Source organism: Oxyura jamaicensis, chromosome 9 (assembly GCF_011077185.1).
Source record: "Oxyura jamaicensis isolate SHBP4307 breed ruddy duck chromosome 9, BPBGC_Ojam_1.0, whole genome shotgun sequence".
Lineage (NCBI taxonomy): Eukaryota > Metazoa > Chordata > Aves > Anseriformes > Anatidae > Oxyura > Oxyura jamaicensis.
Window position 1 is genome coordinate 24,175,451 of NC_048901.1, and position 16,136 is coordinate 24,191,586.

A 16,136-nucleotide genomic window follows, 5' to 3' on the forward strand; every position below is an offset into this window, starting at 1 on the left:
GGGGCGGGCGGGCGGCGGGCGGACCCCGCCGCGGGAGCCCGACGCCGCCGCCGCCGCCGCCGAGAGAGCCGCCGAGGCGGCCACCCCCAAGCTCAGCGACGGTAACGGCGGCACCGCGGGCGCCCCTTCCTCCGCGGCCCTCCGCCCTTCCCTCCCCTGCCCGCCTTCCCCTTCCCCCCGTCGGGGCGCTGCCCGTTCCCCTGGCCGAAGCTTCGGCCCCGGGATCCCCGGCCTCCGGCAGGCGTTCGCCGCTGCCCGCGGCTTCCCCGAATCGCGGCCAGCCCAGAAGTTTGCGTTAAAATCTTGCAACCAGCCTTTAACTCGCGCACCGGTCCTCCGGGGCGCCCGGAACGAAAGCCGGGCCCCGGGGACTGCCCCGTGCCCCCCGCGGGTACCGGCGATGCGGGGCGGTGCGTTGCGGTGCGGGGCCGTGCGGGGCCGGGGGCTCCCCGCTTCGGTGCCCCCGCGGTTCCTCCGCGGTGCCGGTGCCCGGGAGCAGCGGGGAGGCAGCGGCCGTCCGAGCCCGTCCGCGGCGCTGCGCGGGGCCCCCGCCGTGCGCTGCCGCCCTTTTGTTTGGGTTTTTGTTTTGTTCCGAGCGCCGGGATGCCGGGAGCATCTCCGGAAACGGCTCGGCAACAAATTTCTGCTAACGAGCCCGGCGAGCCGGGAGCCGCAACCGGCCTGGGGTCGGCGACAGCCCCGCGGCGCGCAGGAGCCGCGCAGATCCCGCGCACGGAGCCCCGCGCACGGAGCCCCCCGTGCCGGGGACCGGTACGGGGCGCGCAGCCACGGGGACCGGACCCACGGCCCCGAAGTCCCCCGGGCCCCCCCGCGGGGAGCCTTTCTCGCCCTCCGGGGCCGCGGAGGGGCCGCGGGGCGCAGCCGCGACCTGTTGCTGCGCTTCCCCGGGCGGGCAGCGCCGGGGCCGGGCTGCGGGTGGAGGCGAGCGGAGCGCGGAGCCCCGAGCCCGGAGCCGAGCGGCCGGGCCCGGAACGGCAGCGGCCGAGGCGGGCCTAGCACGGCCCCGGAGCTCAGGCCCGGCTCCCGGCCCGGCTCCGGGCCCGGCAGGAGGCCGGCTGCGGGCTGACCGCTCGTGTCGTGCCCAGTCTCCCCAGAGCTGAAGGAGCGCAAGGAGGATGCGAAAGCGATGGAAGACGAAGGGCAGACGAAAATCAAGCAGCGGCGGAGCCGGACCAATTTCACCCTGGAGCAGCTGAACGAGCTGGAAAGGCTTTTCGACGAGACCCACTACCCGGACGCCTTCATGCGGGAAGAGCTGAGCCAGCGGCTGGGGCTGTCCGAGGCCAGGGTGCAGGTAGCTCCGTGCGGGGCCGGGGGGGCTCGGGGCCGCGCCGCGGGGACCCCCGGGCTCAGGGGGGGCTCCGCACCCTGCTCCGCACCCGCGCGGGGACCCCCGGGGCTGCGCTCCCCCGCTAGCGCCGGGATGCGAGGCGGCTGCGGCTGTTAAGTTTATCGCTGCAGCGGCCGGAGAGTAAATTAGGAAGCGCCGAGTGCGGGTATTTTTATTGTCCGGCTCCTGTCGCAGTTCCTAACCCGCCGGGGAAGCAGCGGGGCCGCGCACGGGCTGGCTTTGTTCGGCTTGCTGCCGGGCAGGGGTCGGGAAGCAAAGCGCGATGTGAGCCGCGGCTCCCTGGGGCTGCAGCTGCGAGCCCAGCCCCGGGCTGCCCCCGGAGCGCTCCAAAATCCGCTTCTGGGCTCGCTACTGAGACCGCTCCGGGCTGGAATAAAGAGCGAGGCTCGGGCTTTGCCCGGCCGGGGAGGAAGGTAACTTCTGAAATTAGAACAAATGTAAGTGCTCCGGTGTATTTCCGTTCTAATAATAAAAGAAGAGAAAATGATGGTCATTATTTGTTCGAACACATGGAGTAGTTTTAGGCCCCTAACATCTGCAGCTGCTAGAAAGTCCTGCTGTAACAGATACTCCCCCTCAATCTTTGTGCTTGTAGGCCACCATCTGCACCAAACTATGCGCGCGATCCTTGTGGGGTTTCCCTGCATCTTGCAGTGGGGTAAGGCCAGAAACAGAGCAGTCACGTTGAACCGAAAAAGTAATAACGAGCAGCTTTTGTCATCGCAGCCTGACAAAAAGGAGCCTTCCTTTCCGCTCTCACCCTCTCCCCTCGTTGCGTTTTGTTTTGTTTTGTTTTGTTTTTCGCTTTCCGGCCGAGGCAGCCACCTATTTATGCCGAACAAATCCGCACAAAACCGATGCCGGAGCCGCTCGGCTCCGGCCCCGCGGGGAGCCCCGGGCTGGGGGCGGCTCCGGGGGCTGCTCCCCGCTACCGTCGGGTCCCTCGGGAGCAGGCAGCGGGGTGCTGGTGCTGAGCTCCGCAGCTGCACCCTTCGGATATCGCCGCGTTTCTTTCCACGGGAGGCTGCGGGCGAGCAGATTTTCCCTGGCTGGAGCAAATGACAGGGCAGGGGAAATTCGCATTTATATTTGTCTCCTCGAGCGAGACCTCAAAAAAAAGGATGTGCATATATATACGTATTACATTTTATTTTTGTTCTGGCCGCGGGGAAAGGCTCGGTTGGCGGCTGTGGCTCGGAGAGGCAGCGCGGCGGGCTGCCTGCGACCAGCCCCGGCTGCAGCCGCTGCCCTGCCCGCTCCGAGCGAGCACAACTTTGTGCTGGAAATGCGGCTCAACGATTTCATCCCCGGTATCAAACGTGTGTTCGTGGCTAACGCGCAGCCTTTTCTCTGGAAGCAAATTAGATTATCATGATAATGAGACAATTATTCCGCTTCTGCGCTACACTCCGGTGCGCAGAGGAACGGAGAAATTCCAAACTTCTTTGTAGCGAAGCTTTTATGGCAGTAATAATTACCACCAGTACCCCCCCCCCCCCCCAAAAAAAAAAAAAAGAAAAAAAAAAAAGCGAGTTCTTAAACACTTCGGGTGTAGTTTTTCTCGAAGGTGAAGCTAATTGATATCACAGGTTAATGAGCGCCTTCTTGCAGTGCCTAAGCCCGGTACCGCGTTATATAGCGGGGGGCGACTGCGGTCCTGCCGCCCTGATGTGGAAAGGCGAGACCGGGGCTGAGAAAGCCCTTTATGGGCGAGGAGCCCCCTGCCCCGCGTGTCCCGTTAGGGCTCCCCCCCCGCCGGGCTCCCCTTTGTCTCCGCGGTGCTTTCGGCGCTGCGTTTTTGGGGCGATTTCTCTCGCTCCCGCGGCGCTGCGTGACGCCGGCCCCCTTTTCCCCGCAGGTCTGGTTCCAGAACAGGCGAGCCAAATGCCGAAAGCAAGAAAACCAGCTCCACAAAGGTAGGGGGGCCGGCAGCGCGCCGCGGGTGGGTGGGCCACGCGTGGGGGAGGCAGCGCTGACCGCCTGCCCTCGCCCCGCAGGGGTGCTGATCGGCGCCGCCAGCCAGTTCGAAGCCTGCCGGGTGGCCCCGTACGTGAACGTGGGAGCGCTAAGGATGCCCTTCCAGCAGGCAAGGGGGCGCGGGGCGCGCGTGGGGATGGGGATGGGGTCGGGGATGGGGTCAGGGATGGGGATGGGGTCAGGGATGGGGATGGGGTCGGGGATGGGGATGAAGATGGGGATGGGGATGAGGATGAGGATGGAGGTAGGGATGGGGTCAGGGATGGGAATGGGGATGGGGATGAGGATGGGGATGGGTCCGGGTCTGGGGTCTCCGCTGCCACGGCCGCCCGTGTCCCCGCAGGTTCAGGCGCAGCTGCAGCTGGACAGCGCCGTGGCCCACGCCCACCACCACCTCCACCCGCACCTGGCCCACGCGCCCTACATGATGTTCCCCGCTCCCCCCTTCGGGCTGCCGCTGGCCACGCTGGCCGAGTCCGCCTCCGCCGCCTCCGTGGTGGCCGCCGCCGCCGCCGCCAAGACCACCAGCAAGAACTCGAGCATCGCCGACCTCCGGCTGAAGGCCAAGAAGCACGCCGCCGCCCTGGGGCTGTGACCGGGGCAGCGGCCGGCTCGCTTCGGTCCTGCGGAGGGGGAGCAAAGCTTGAAGGCGAACGGCGACGAGAAGGGGGAGAGGAGAGACTGACGGGAGATACAATACTTATTTAAAGAATTAGACGAACTAGACGCGCAGCTGGGAAGTTCACAGGTTTTGAAACTGACCTTTTTCTGCGAAGTTCACTTTAATACGAGAAATTTGATAAGAGAGGCGGGCCTCCTTTCACGTTGCATCAGATACTTGAGTTTAACAACCACGTCGGGAATAGCGACAAAAAGAAGAGAGAACGACGACGACGAAGAAAGAAAGAAAGAAAAAATAATAATAATTAAAAAAAAAAAAACGGAAGAGAGAGAGAGACAATGATTTCTCTGCGAATTTTTAATGGGAAACTGTCCGGGATACTTCCTCCAGCAGCATTCCGGGTTGCATGTATTTGTATTTCATTGATGGAGTCCTTTGATTCACTTGCACTTCACCCTCATCTTTAGTAGAAAAACAAAACAAACAAACGTGGCTGGGTTCTTTCGCTTTTAATCTTGGAGGGAAGCAGAAAGAGAGGGAGATCAAGCACTGCCTTTTCCACTCTTAAATCTTTGCTGGTCGTTCGCTGTCCCACCTCTGAAATGAAAGGGAGCGGAAAGCGTCAGGAGCGCGGCGTGTGCCTCCCTCGCTGGGTCCCTCTTGTCCTGAGGGCAAAAAGAAAAAAAAAAAAAAAAGAAAGAAAGAAAAAAAAAAGAAAGAAAGAAAAGGGAAGAAAGTATTTAATTCCCAGCCGCCACTTCACACAACGGCCAATTCCAATAAGAGGTACTGGGTACATGTAAAATATGTTGATACACACGAACAAAGTTTATTTTGGCTATAACTTGTGAATTGATAGTTGACTGTCAAACATTTACATTTTATCTCATAAAGGTGTATCTATTCACGTAATCTTGTGATTTATTTTATGATTTTTTTTTTGGTTGATTTGGAAGACGTATAGCTATTTAACCTGGGGTACCTCGAGGGGTGGTGGTACCCAGCCGGCCATCGGCCCCTCCTGCTCTGTGCCGGGAACGAGGGAAAGCTCTTCTGCGCGAACTTTGGTATGGACGGGCTTTGTATCTATTTGTTCTCCATGAAAACGAAATTATTTATATTGACCATATTTTTTCTAGTGTATTTTAAGTTATTTAAAAAAGAAAAAAAAAAAGATGCTGTTATTTCATTACATTTGTTGTCAGTACAATATATTTTGTTTCGCTCAGGTTTGCTTCACCTTTTGTCAATCCGTTTCCGACGTCGCAAATTTCGATAAGTGCCAAGTAATGAATTTTAGACACTTTGCGGTCTCTTTGGGCCGAGGAGGGCCAGGTGCCGCTGCTCCAGCCCCCCGGAACCCCCCGCTCTCCCCGCCGCCCCGCCCGCCCCCGTCGCGGTTTCGGTAGAAAGCGGGCCGGTGGAAGTGACTTAGCAATTGTGTCTTTGCAAGTTCTGTCAAGTTCCCTCAGGTAATAAAATCGAGGAAAGTGCACTGGCTCGCAATGATTTCCGCCCTCCCGCAGCGCCCGAGCCCGCACGGAACCGCCGCCCACAGCCCCGGGGGGGGGCCGCGGCTGAGCGAAGCCCCGGGCGGAGCGGGCACCGCGGCGGGGGTGGCGAGGGGAAGGCGCCCGTTGTGAGGGGACGCGACCGCCATGTGGGTCTCTGTGAGGAGAAGGCACCCGCCACGGTGTCCCTGTGAGGAGAAGGGACCTGCCGCGGGGTCCCTGTGAGGGGACGTGCCCGCCATGGGGGTCTCTGTGAGGAGAAGGCCCCCGCCATGGTGTTCCTGTGAGGGGACGCCCCCCGCTGAGGGGAAAGCTCCCACCGTGGGGACTTCTGTGAGGAGAAGGCGCCCGCCATCGTGTCCCTGTGAGGAAAAGGGACTTACCGCGGGGTCCCTGTCAGGGGACAAGCCCGCCATGGGGGTCTCTGTGTGGAGAAAGCGCCCGCCGTGGTGTCCCCGTGAGGAGAAGGCAACCGCCATGGGGGTCTCTGTGAGGAGAAGGCTCCCGCCGAGGGGGTCTCTGTGAGGGGACGTGTTCTCCATGGTGTCCCTGTGAGGAGAAGGCTCCCGCCGTGCTGTCCCCGTGAGGGGCCGCTCCCGCCGCGCCGCTCGCTGCGGGATGGCGCCCGCCCCGCTGCCCCGTGAGGAGCCGGCGCCCACCGCCGTTCCCCCGCTCCCAGCCCCGTGAGGGGACCTCGGCTCGACACGGAAAGGAGCGATCTCGGCGGAGAAGGGCTCCCCCCCATCCCTCCTTCCCTCGGGCCGGGCGCTGCCAGCGGGCGGAGGGCCACCCGGCCGCGGGAGCAGCGGGCAGACAGCTCGGGCGTCTGTCTGCTGCGGGCGGGCGGGATAGATTTTACACTGGGTAAAAAACAAAACAAAAACACAAACAAACAGCTTTATTCAAACAAAAGTAAGATCCTGCTAATTATAAAGTCAATAAAACCAACGGCGGTGTCGATTGATCCGTGAATAAAGAAGTTAATTAATATGTGCGCGAGTTGCTAATATCGCAGCCCAGCCGCCGGCACCTGAAGCACGGCCTCGGGTGCTCCCCGCCTGTCCCGAATAAATTCACCACACGGTCCCTGCCTGAAACACAGCTGGGTTAAATACAGCTGCCGAGCGGTCCCGTGCAGGGTCCGGGTGTGCGTAACGCTACCCGTGATGGATACGTACAATGTGGGCTTCAAATCTCTACAATACGCTCAGATATTGGCATGTCTGTCCTCAAGATGATTGTAATAAAAAACATGAAAAATGTACTTTCATCATAACAGAGAGAGATGATTGGACGGTATAAGAGAACTGTGTATTTTGTAGCACAGCTGTGATTAAAATAAAATACTCTTAACAGGATATTTTTGGACAGGAATACTGACATTCCTGGTTTCCTTGGGCTGGAATACCTAATAAGTCTATAGGCCTACAGAAGTTGGCCAGAACCCTCCTGTTTCTATTTTATTTCTCAGTGTGTCTGAACTTATATATATACCAAAAAAAATGTAGGTTTCACAAAATTTAATTATGGATATTTCATGGGCCAGCTGATGCATATACAATATGCGCTTTCTGTAGATAAAATTTTAGCATGGGATTTCTGTGGAGATGTACTGGCATGAGAAGGGGCTTTAGAGGAGAGATCAAATAAATCACGTAGGAAGGAGTAAACACCTGTTTCTGTCCTCATAGAGCCCATCGCGTGTTCACAGCGTGAACGTATGCAGGTTCTTGCCCCGCGAAGTAGCGGTTTCCACATTTTGCTCGCTCCCCGCAGTAACACACAGTGAGGTGAGCACTGCGACGGCAGCCAGATGCCTCGCACAAAACTCCAACCCCACCGAGCTAACTCCTCTCACGGCCCTCAGCTCTCGATACAGGAACACGTACAAGAAGAAAAGAAGAACGAAAGGAAGATGCTCTTTTCCAGGGCGAACGGTACTGCTTTTAAAAGGCGCATAAAGCTGTGCTAAATGCCGTGTATGAAATTGTTCTGTCTAATCTTGTTCATCAGCAGCTCGGCTTTGTTGTAAGGAAGAGCTGGTCACCGGCGCACTTAAACTTGCCTTTTGGAAAGGCAGCGGCAGCAGCAGCACACTCGAGCGTACGTGGGTCCGGCCGAGGGCTCTCAGCAGCAGCAGCGTGGCCGTGCGAGCACGGCAGTCCCGCCAGCAAGCTGCAGCTGAATGCTCAAGGAATAAATAATGCGTTTTGTGTAGCAGCACACGCTGTGCTAACTCCTGCCCAGTAAATATTGATACTTGGCCAACTTCGTGGCCGTTCCCATTTCGTTTGCCTTCAGTTCTCTGTTTCTCACTGTTTCTGAGCCTCTTCATCCTTACTGCGAAGTAACAACAGGTGAAAGTGCACCTTAGAGGTCATCCACTCTGTATATTAAAAAACACAACAGGTCTGGTTCACTTTTGCATTTTTTGGGGTTGTGTGACAAAGTCCTGAAAGGAACTGGAAAAAGCGTGCTCTTTTTCAGGCTTTCCTATATTTGAGCTGCGTCTGCCCCTGGTTTTGATAGAGTACCTGATAAGTGTTTTCAGAAATGTGGGTTGTCACTGCTCAGGACTTCAATGAGCGGCCAAGTCTTCTCTCCAGATGTTCTTTAGGCAATTAAGTTGGTGTGAATGAAGAAAATTCTGAGAATTTTCTACACCGTGAACCTTACTAGTCCGCACAGCATAGAGGGTTTTAGCTTTTAGGAAGCATTTACACAGTTTTGCCAGTCCTTACTCACTTTGCTGACTGGACAGAAGCTAAATTTCTGATGGAAAAATGAGCGGAGCCCTCGATGCCCATCATCTTTTTACGTTATAACAGCATGCCTCCTTTTGTCAAAGAAAAGCAGCCAGCCCCCAGCTGGAGGCTGCTTTTTGCTTTTGGCTGCTGGGTGCACGGGAAGGCTCCTGAAGCACCGCTTCACCTGCCCCGTGCTGCTGGGGATGAAGGCTGCAGCCCTCTGACTGCCGTGCTCGTGCGGTGGCACCCGTGCTTTGCACTGACCGGTGCTGCATCGACACGTGGCTCTTCCTTTGTGAGGCAGGAGGCAGCCTCTTTCCAGCAATAATGCTTTAAACTCATACGAGAACTTAGACTTTACTTAGAGGGGAGGGAAGCCAGAAGAACGAGGAAGGAAAAGCTGCTGCTTTGCTCCAGCAACCAGTGCTGTGTATCCTGCCTGCTTCGGTGGTCTCAGTAAGGAGGGCATTTGGACTGGCGCTGCTGTCCTTTTTCTCCTGTCGCCTAGGCCTCAGGTTGCTTCCTCATTCTGCAAGATAACGGAGAAAAATATGTACCCAAATGAGATCTGCAGCACATTTTGCAAGCCTTTAGTTAACCCTTCTCTGTTTTAAACTTTTAAATACTGCACCTATGAAATATATGTTTGAGAAAACATTCTCCTTTACAACAAAACTTTCATGGCCTTTGCACATCAGACATGCTGCTCATTAAATATTCTTGGGACACTAGCAGTCTCCTTTTACACAGGTAAAAATCATCCAGGGAATAACACCAGTGCAAAACGGGGAGTAAAAAAACGCATTCACTTGCAAAATGCAAGGAAATTTGAAGTTAGCAGCAGCCAAAGCCATTCTGAAAGCACCAAGGGTACAGATCCATGCTGGTAAAATAGTCCCAGGATAGTCCAATCTTTCATGAACACCTTCCTTGAGTGAATTAAGAGAAGAAAAAGAGATTTGATAACACATTAAGAAAGTCCAGCTGCACCCCAGCTCAGGCTGGCACGCGGTGCGTTGCAGGTTAACCCCCACCTCAATGCTCCACGCTCAGATTTCCCAGATCCTGGGAGTGCACCCATGGGCAGGAACAACCCGTGCAGCCGGGTGGCCGTGGGCTCCACCAGCAGGTGCCTGCTCTTCCTCCCTGGTGTTTTTCTCTCCACCACACCTCTACTATCCCTCAGCCTTTCCGGGTTTGCCTCAAGCAGTCAGCAGCTGTGGGGTTGTACTGATTTCCCAGCTCCTGCTCTCCAACAAACCCCAACATTTTAGCTCCCCAGTCACCTGCCTTTGACCAGCACCTCGGTGCCTGCTCCAGCGCCAACGTGCTCGGTGCGCAGTTACGGGGGGACACTTTGTCACTCGTGCTAGGTGGCCACGGCCCTAAGAGCAACGCAGACCCACTGCGTTTTCTTTTCCAGCAGGAGGTGAAGGTCCTGCTGATGGTGACAACACCAGAAGCAGCCCGTACAAGATGTCAGAGTTCTCCCACACGTGAACAGCTCGTGCTAGAAGGAGTGGGGCCCCTGGAGCACTGCAAGCAGAACCGGGGCGTCCCCGTGGAGAGCTGAGTTGGGCCAGGGATCGCACCCACATCACGGCAGCGTGCAGGCCGCTGGTGTTAGCAGCAGCGCTTACAGGGCTCCGAGCTGTCCGCTCAGTAAATATTTAAGCAGCGGAAACTTGGCTGGCGCTTACCGAGATCGGTTGTTCTGCTGGAAATTAAGATACTGCCTGTAGCCCATTAGCAAATAGCTGCAAATGCTCGGAACATCTTTTACGCCATTCCTTTACTTAACGTGTATACATTATTTATTATGCAGGTTCTCTTTTAAGAAATATTTAGGTTTGGAAGTGTTTTGACATGTGGTAATCTTTAAGAAGAAGGTAAACACACTCTTTTTTTAAAGAAAATGTAAATAAAGTGTTCCCCAAAATACCTCTCAGAGGTTAAATGCAGGACAATGGAAACCACATGGAAACGCCACCGCCAGCCCCGCGCGCTTCCACCCGCCCGGGTGACCGCAGCAGAAATCCTGCTCGGCTGAGGACCACGGGGCAGAACCGGCAGGAAAAAAACAACAACGAGCTAACGAATTAACTGGCTTTGATACGTTTCAAATCTCTGGTTCAGAATACTGTAATTAGTTGAGCAGCCAGTAATTAAAGTAACTAGCATTGCTGTAGCTCTTGCCCTTACCGTGGAAAGGAACATAGACTGATTTGGGTGGTTTCTGGCGATCTGGGGGTGATTTTTCTCCCTGCTCAGTACCCGCAGGTGGGCTCCGGGTCCTTCTGCTGCGGATCTGGCGGCACACGGAGCGGGCCGGGCGCTCACCTGGCGCAGGCGGCGGTAGCGCTGCCTTTGCCTCGCTGCACGGGAAGGTTCCCGGCCCTCGGTGGGTTTTGTCCTTGTTTCACGGAGCTGACAAACAGCTCCGTAATACGAAGCAGATGAACAGTTTTACATATGTAATCAGCTTAATTACAGAAATAGTTTACAATGTCTTCCTACCTAGGCAAGGCGTTTTGTATGAATTTCAGAAGTAATTTGGCCGCAGTAATATTTCTAAAGGAAAGATAAACATTTGCAATTCATAAATTATTTTATATTCAGATTCAATTAGCTTAGATTAATTTCTAATGGGCTCATTTTGCTTGTAATCAAGGACTTATTTTCCAGGGCCGGGGAAGTGACTGTGAATTCTCTCTCAGAGCTTTCTTTCATAACATCTGTACCGAGACTTCTCGGTTAAACAATGGAAAGGCAGAATTTACAGAGTGTCAGCTCCCTGCTCTGCCCGTGGAAAGAGATGAATTAAGCCTTCTGTTAGAAACGGAACATATATACTTCAAAACAATTGTTATTAGCCATGATACGTCCCGGGTCAGGCTAACTTACGGATGATTTATTCCCAGGAGTAATTCATCTTTATGGCTATTTCAAGTGTGAATGCATTTAAAAATTTTCAACGCTTTTGTATCAGTTTAATGCACGTCCCACTTAGTTTTCAGAAAAAAAAATGAAAAATTAACATTCACCAGGGGTTGCATTTGTTTTTTAACTAGTTCCTGTGAGCTCATTGTTCATTACCACAGAGGAACATGTGGTGGTTCAGCATACCTCAAGTGCTGTCAATAAGGAAATGGTAAATTTGGTCTCGTCTAATTTCAGAAGACTTGAAGCAATAGCTTGCAGATACACGGATTAACATTAGGGGCTCAGGCATGCAAAGATAATGACTAGAGCAGAAAGAAGAATTTTAGTTTTGCCTTTGGTAATCATAAATGCCACATGTTTAAAAAAGCTTGCGCTTTCGTATTTTAATGGATATAAAAATTGGGATAGCTGTAATTTAAATAAGGAATTGGATTTACCTAAACTTAAAGGAAACATAAAGAATCTCTTAAAGTTGTCCTCGACCTGCACTGGATTTCTCTGGGTTGGGCTCTCTCGTGCCCGTGGGGTACCCCACGGGTCCTGGTGTCAGCAGAGCCACCTCGGGCTGGGGCAGCAGCCTTTTGTTCTAACAGCTAACTTCTGCACGCACGGCTTGGTTCCTCAAAGTTCTCAATAAAGTTAAAAAAAAAACTTAAAAAATAAATCACACAATACCTCTGGGTTGCTGGGCTACCCCCATGCCGGGGCTGGTGGCCAGGAAGGCTAAGGTGCGTTCTGCGGTTGGGATCAGCCCCTGGCACGGCACCAAGCTCACGGAGCCGCGGCTCTGCCCTCTGCACGGGGAGCTGCAGCACGTCCCAGGGCAAACGTACACCCCCTGCACACACACAGCCCTCCGAAGCATCGTTTTCCAGCTTTGTGTCTCCTCTGGAGAAAGCTGGAAGGAAGGGCACGAGCCAGGCTTTCCAGAAGAGGTGCTGCGAGATGGAAGTGGAAAATTTCAGGTTTGTGCTGAGAAGAAATGCATTCCCCGCAAATCGCATTTTTCCTTGATTTCTTCAGCAGAGCTATTGAGCAAGCACAACCTTGTTTAGCTTAAAAGATCTAAGAAAATTATAGCCTAGGGCTCTTGGCTGGTGTCTGAGTGTTTCTCTTGTCACTGAAGTCCCGGAGAACAGTTTAAGACCAAACGTCCATCGCAACTCTCTCGCTCGGCACTACAGACGGTTTGCCCTGGGACACCGAGGAAGGCACCACATGCGGACAGGCTCCAGCGCGGGCTCGCGTTAAAAATGCACACAGCTACCGAACACGGCTCCAGCAGGGCGGCAGCGAGCTCGTCGCACTGCTCGTCTTCACGTGGCCACAAGTACGACTGTGAAAAGCATCGCGTCCCCGTGAAATTCGACTGGATCAGACATACAAATAAACTGGAGACACCTCTTTGAAGCAAACTGGCGTTGAACCCTGAATTACAGCGTTCTGGCCATAGCTAAAATAATTACAAAATAATTAATCCTATAAAGCAATCTTGTGTCTTTATGTGTGTGCAGGGACCAGGCAGGCACCCGGCCGCTGCTCGGGGCCGCATGTATGCGACACGTGGCAGGGAAGCGGAGCCTGAAGCAGCAGAAGAGCAAGGAGAGAAGGCAAAACGCCCGGAGAGGAAGGCAGATGCATGGTCATGGTGACTGCCGAGGAGAGCAGGGACTGTGACCAACACAGAAGTGCTTTCTGCCCAGCCGGCTGTGGTCGGGGAAACTGCACTTGGTGCACTGGGTGTAAATGAGCAGCGGTGTAGTCATGGAAGACTTCACCCACTCATCAATTTGTTTTCCCAAATTAAACAACCCAAAAGAGCCTGGGTGGTAAGTAGCTACGGCACACAGGCTAGCGGTACTTCCCCTCGGGCCAGATCTGCTCTCACAACGGCATGAATTCAGAAGGAAACGAGTGGAAGGGGATATCCACCGTTCGGCCCCTGAAACATCATTATCTCATGCACATTTACGTCCCAACAGAAAGACCGGCATCACAGAGCATACCCAGGAAATTAAATTTTCGTATACCCATTAATCCATCATCCATTAATGGCCACTGTCTCCGTAATCCCCAGTGGCAGGGAAGCCAAAACGCCTTCAGGGCTGCTGGAGGCTCCCTTCGCAGGCGGAGGCAGGGGGAGCACCCCCTGGGCAAGGCACAGGATGGCCGGGCTCCTCGCTCAGTGATGGGCTTCTGCCCTCCTGGGGGACAAGGAAAAGGCCACTGCTGCATGGAGGGCAGCTCCTGGCGGGGTTGTGCTGCCTTACCTTGCTGGAAGGGCACGTGCAGGAACAAGAAGTAAGGCGGAGGATGAAAAGACCGGCACTTGCGACTTACCTTTCTCCCCACCTAAGTTCTGCTTCGTAATTTTTATAAACTGTGTGAGTGGCCGGTCTTACCCTGGCTGTGATAAAGCTGCTAATCATTGAGTACAACCAATGCAAAATAATATCTCTTTTAGAACTGTCTTTCCTCATTTCAACATACAGATAACGTTCCAATGGGTTGTGACTGAATGGGAAGTCTAACGAGCTGTACCCTCTGCTGCTGAGGTCAGCTGGCATAAACCTAACACAACATAAATAACACAGCGTAGGAGCTGTTTTTTTTTTCCCCAAGATTCATCTTAAAGAAAACTTAAATCTAGAAAATGAATTATTTCTAAGTTCTTGGAACCTGGTGCCCCAACTAAAGAGTTGTTTTAACATCTCCTTGTACAGAAGGACATCAGCAGTCCTTTGCACAGCCAGAAGCTGAGCCCCAGCGAAACTCGCCCTGGCCACATCCAGCACGCTGCACCCCTCTCAGGGCATCCCTTTCCCCACCCATCACCCTGGAGCAAGCCAGCACCAGGCTCACGGGCCGACAAAAGCCAGCACCCACCTTGCAGATAACCCCGCAGCACCACAACGTGTGCGAGGACCGCAGGATCAGGCCACGTCCCCCCGCTGCACTGGAACTCTCCTCGGTTCGTAAGACACCCCCCACCCGGCTCCTGACAGATTTGATGTAACGCTAATGGTATTTAATAAAGTATCTCCAGATTGAAAAATACTGGTTCAATATCAGAGAGAGGAAAGGCTGACTAATCTGATTACATTTCTATGATCACTTTTATAAGCATTTTTATGGGATTTATTGTTTGGACTCAAACAAATTGGGCTGTCAGAAAAAAACAGCCGCCACAACACCTTATGGAGGGCTACTACGGGGTTGCTTTCAGCTGATATTGTTTCTGTGCTCCAGTGAGAACAGAGCAAATTATTGACAATCTTTGTGTAATATTGGGTTGATCTTTAAAACATGGACTTCAGCGGGTGTTTGTCTTTTCCCGTGTCTGCTGTCTGCAAAGGCTTTAGCAAACACGGGTATCTGCGGGAACACTGACCACAACAGCATATTTTATTTGTTGAAAACCAGTTTCGTATTGTAATAAAGTATATTTGCTGTGGCAGCCCGTTTTTTTTTGCCCCGAGACTGATTTATACCTGTCCAGACAGCCAAAGAAAAATGTCTTAAGACTTGAATGCAAAATTCTATTATCCTAAGTATTGTCTCCCAAATTCGTATAGTGAACTGTCTCTGAATTCCTAGATTAAAACTGAATCCTGATTAATTTAAAGTAACAAAGAAACAACAGGGAAGCCTTGTGCTGTGCTACCACCTGGCAAACAGAGAGGGAATGGCCCGGCGTGGCCAAGGGCTCGCAGCCAGCCGAGGAGATGGGGTGGGCTGGAGCCACGCAGGGTCCCCTGGCAGGTCTGATAGGGCAAGGAGGGAAACCTCCAGCAAGGACATTGTGGAAACCTTCTTCTTAAATAGCCTTCTTGGAGATATTTCTACTCTGTGATTCCTTCAGGTCTATAATTAGGCGCTCAGCAGGCACCCGCAGCAAGGCTCTGTGATGAGAAGCAGATCTGCCAAACACAACAGCCTGAGGGGGACGCAGGGGCATTTACAGATGGACAGGTGGATGGGAAGGAGACAGACACAGGGGAACTGAAGGAACAGATAAAAAGCAAGAAGTGACTAAGTTTGGAAACATTCCTTTATATATATTCTTTGGCAGACCATTAACTCTCTGAAGATACTTTCTTCTTATAACTGTCTGACCAAGACCCATGTCTCAGCTATTGCCAATTTTCCCACTGAGATAGCGCTATTTATACCAGGTTTTGGTTGAGCTTGTAGCTGGCAGCTCAGCAAGCTGGACTCAGACCATGCTAACCAGTCATGGGTGCAGCTTGGCTGCTGCCAGCTTGACTCTTCCAGCCATGACTCACCCAGAAGCAGCGGAGGACCCGTGCATCGCACCCAGCCTCATGTCTCCAGCATCGTCCAAACCCCATCGCTTCTCCCTTCTGCTCTCCCAGCCCCATGGCCATGCCACAGCTGCAGGAGGGAGCTCTTCCCATGCCCCAGCCTGCCGAGGATTCCCTTTAGGAGCAGTTCAGGTGGATTGTCCCCGCAGCACAGAGCTCGTCCATGTGCTCCCCCCACCACACACCCCCAGAGGAGCCTCAGCCACTGGAGGTGAGCTCCAAATGCACCCAGCAAGCACGCCCAGCAACCTCCTTCCCCCTATCAGCCACCCCACCTTGCCTTCCTGGGATTTAAATGCATCCCCTGCCCTCGCCCTGTCTCTCTGAGTGATTTCAGGTGTGGGAAGCATTTTGGAGTGCCCATGGGGAGGGAGGGGTTCCTGTGCCCAGCGATCTGCAGGGCTCTGCTGCTCCTTTAAACAAGGCATCACACGTGCAAGAAAAGGAAAAATGGTCAATTGTACACTAAAGCCATGAAAATATTACAAGAATGAGCCTGGGCACAACCTATACTAACTGCCAACATTTGCCACCCATGGTTTTTTTTTTGCCTTTTTTTTTTCCTTTACCTTATTTTTAACGAAGGCGATATGGGAAAAACAAGTGGTGGAAATGGAAAAGGGCGACTCACGCAGGATG

At 53.7% G+C, this 16,136-nt stretch overlaps 1 protein-coding gene across 1 annotated transcript; it reads left to right on the plus strand.

Annotated features, from left to right (window-relative positions):
- Position 1: 1 nt before the first annotated feature.
- Positions 2-5,466, plus strand: SHOX2 (short stature homeobox 2; the record flags this gene model as incomplete). The annotated part of the gene is made up of 5 exons (XM_035334796.1): positions 2-101; positions 1,107-1,315; positions 3,231-3,288; positions 3,370-3,458; positions 3,693-5,466. Coding segments are annotated over 5 exons (708 nt in total), but the record flags the coding sequence as incomplete, so codon positions are not given.
- Between the last annotated feature and the right edge of the window lie 10,670 nt (positions 5,467-16,136).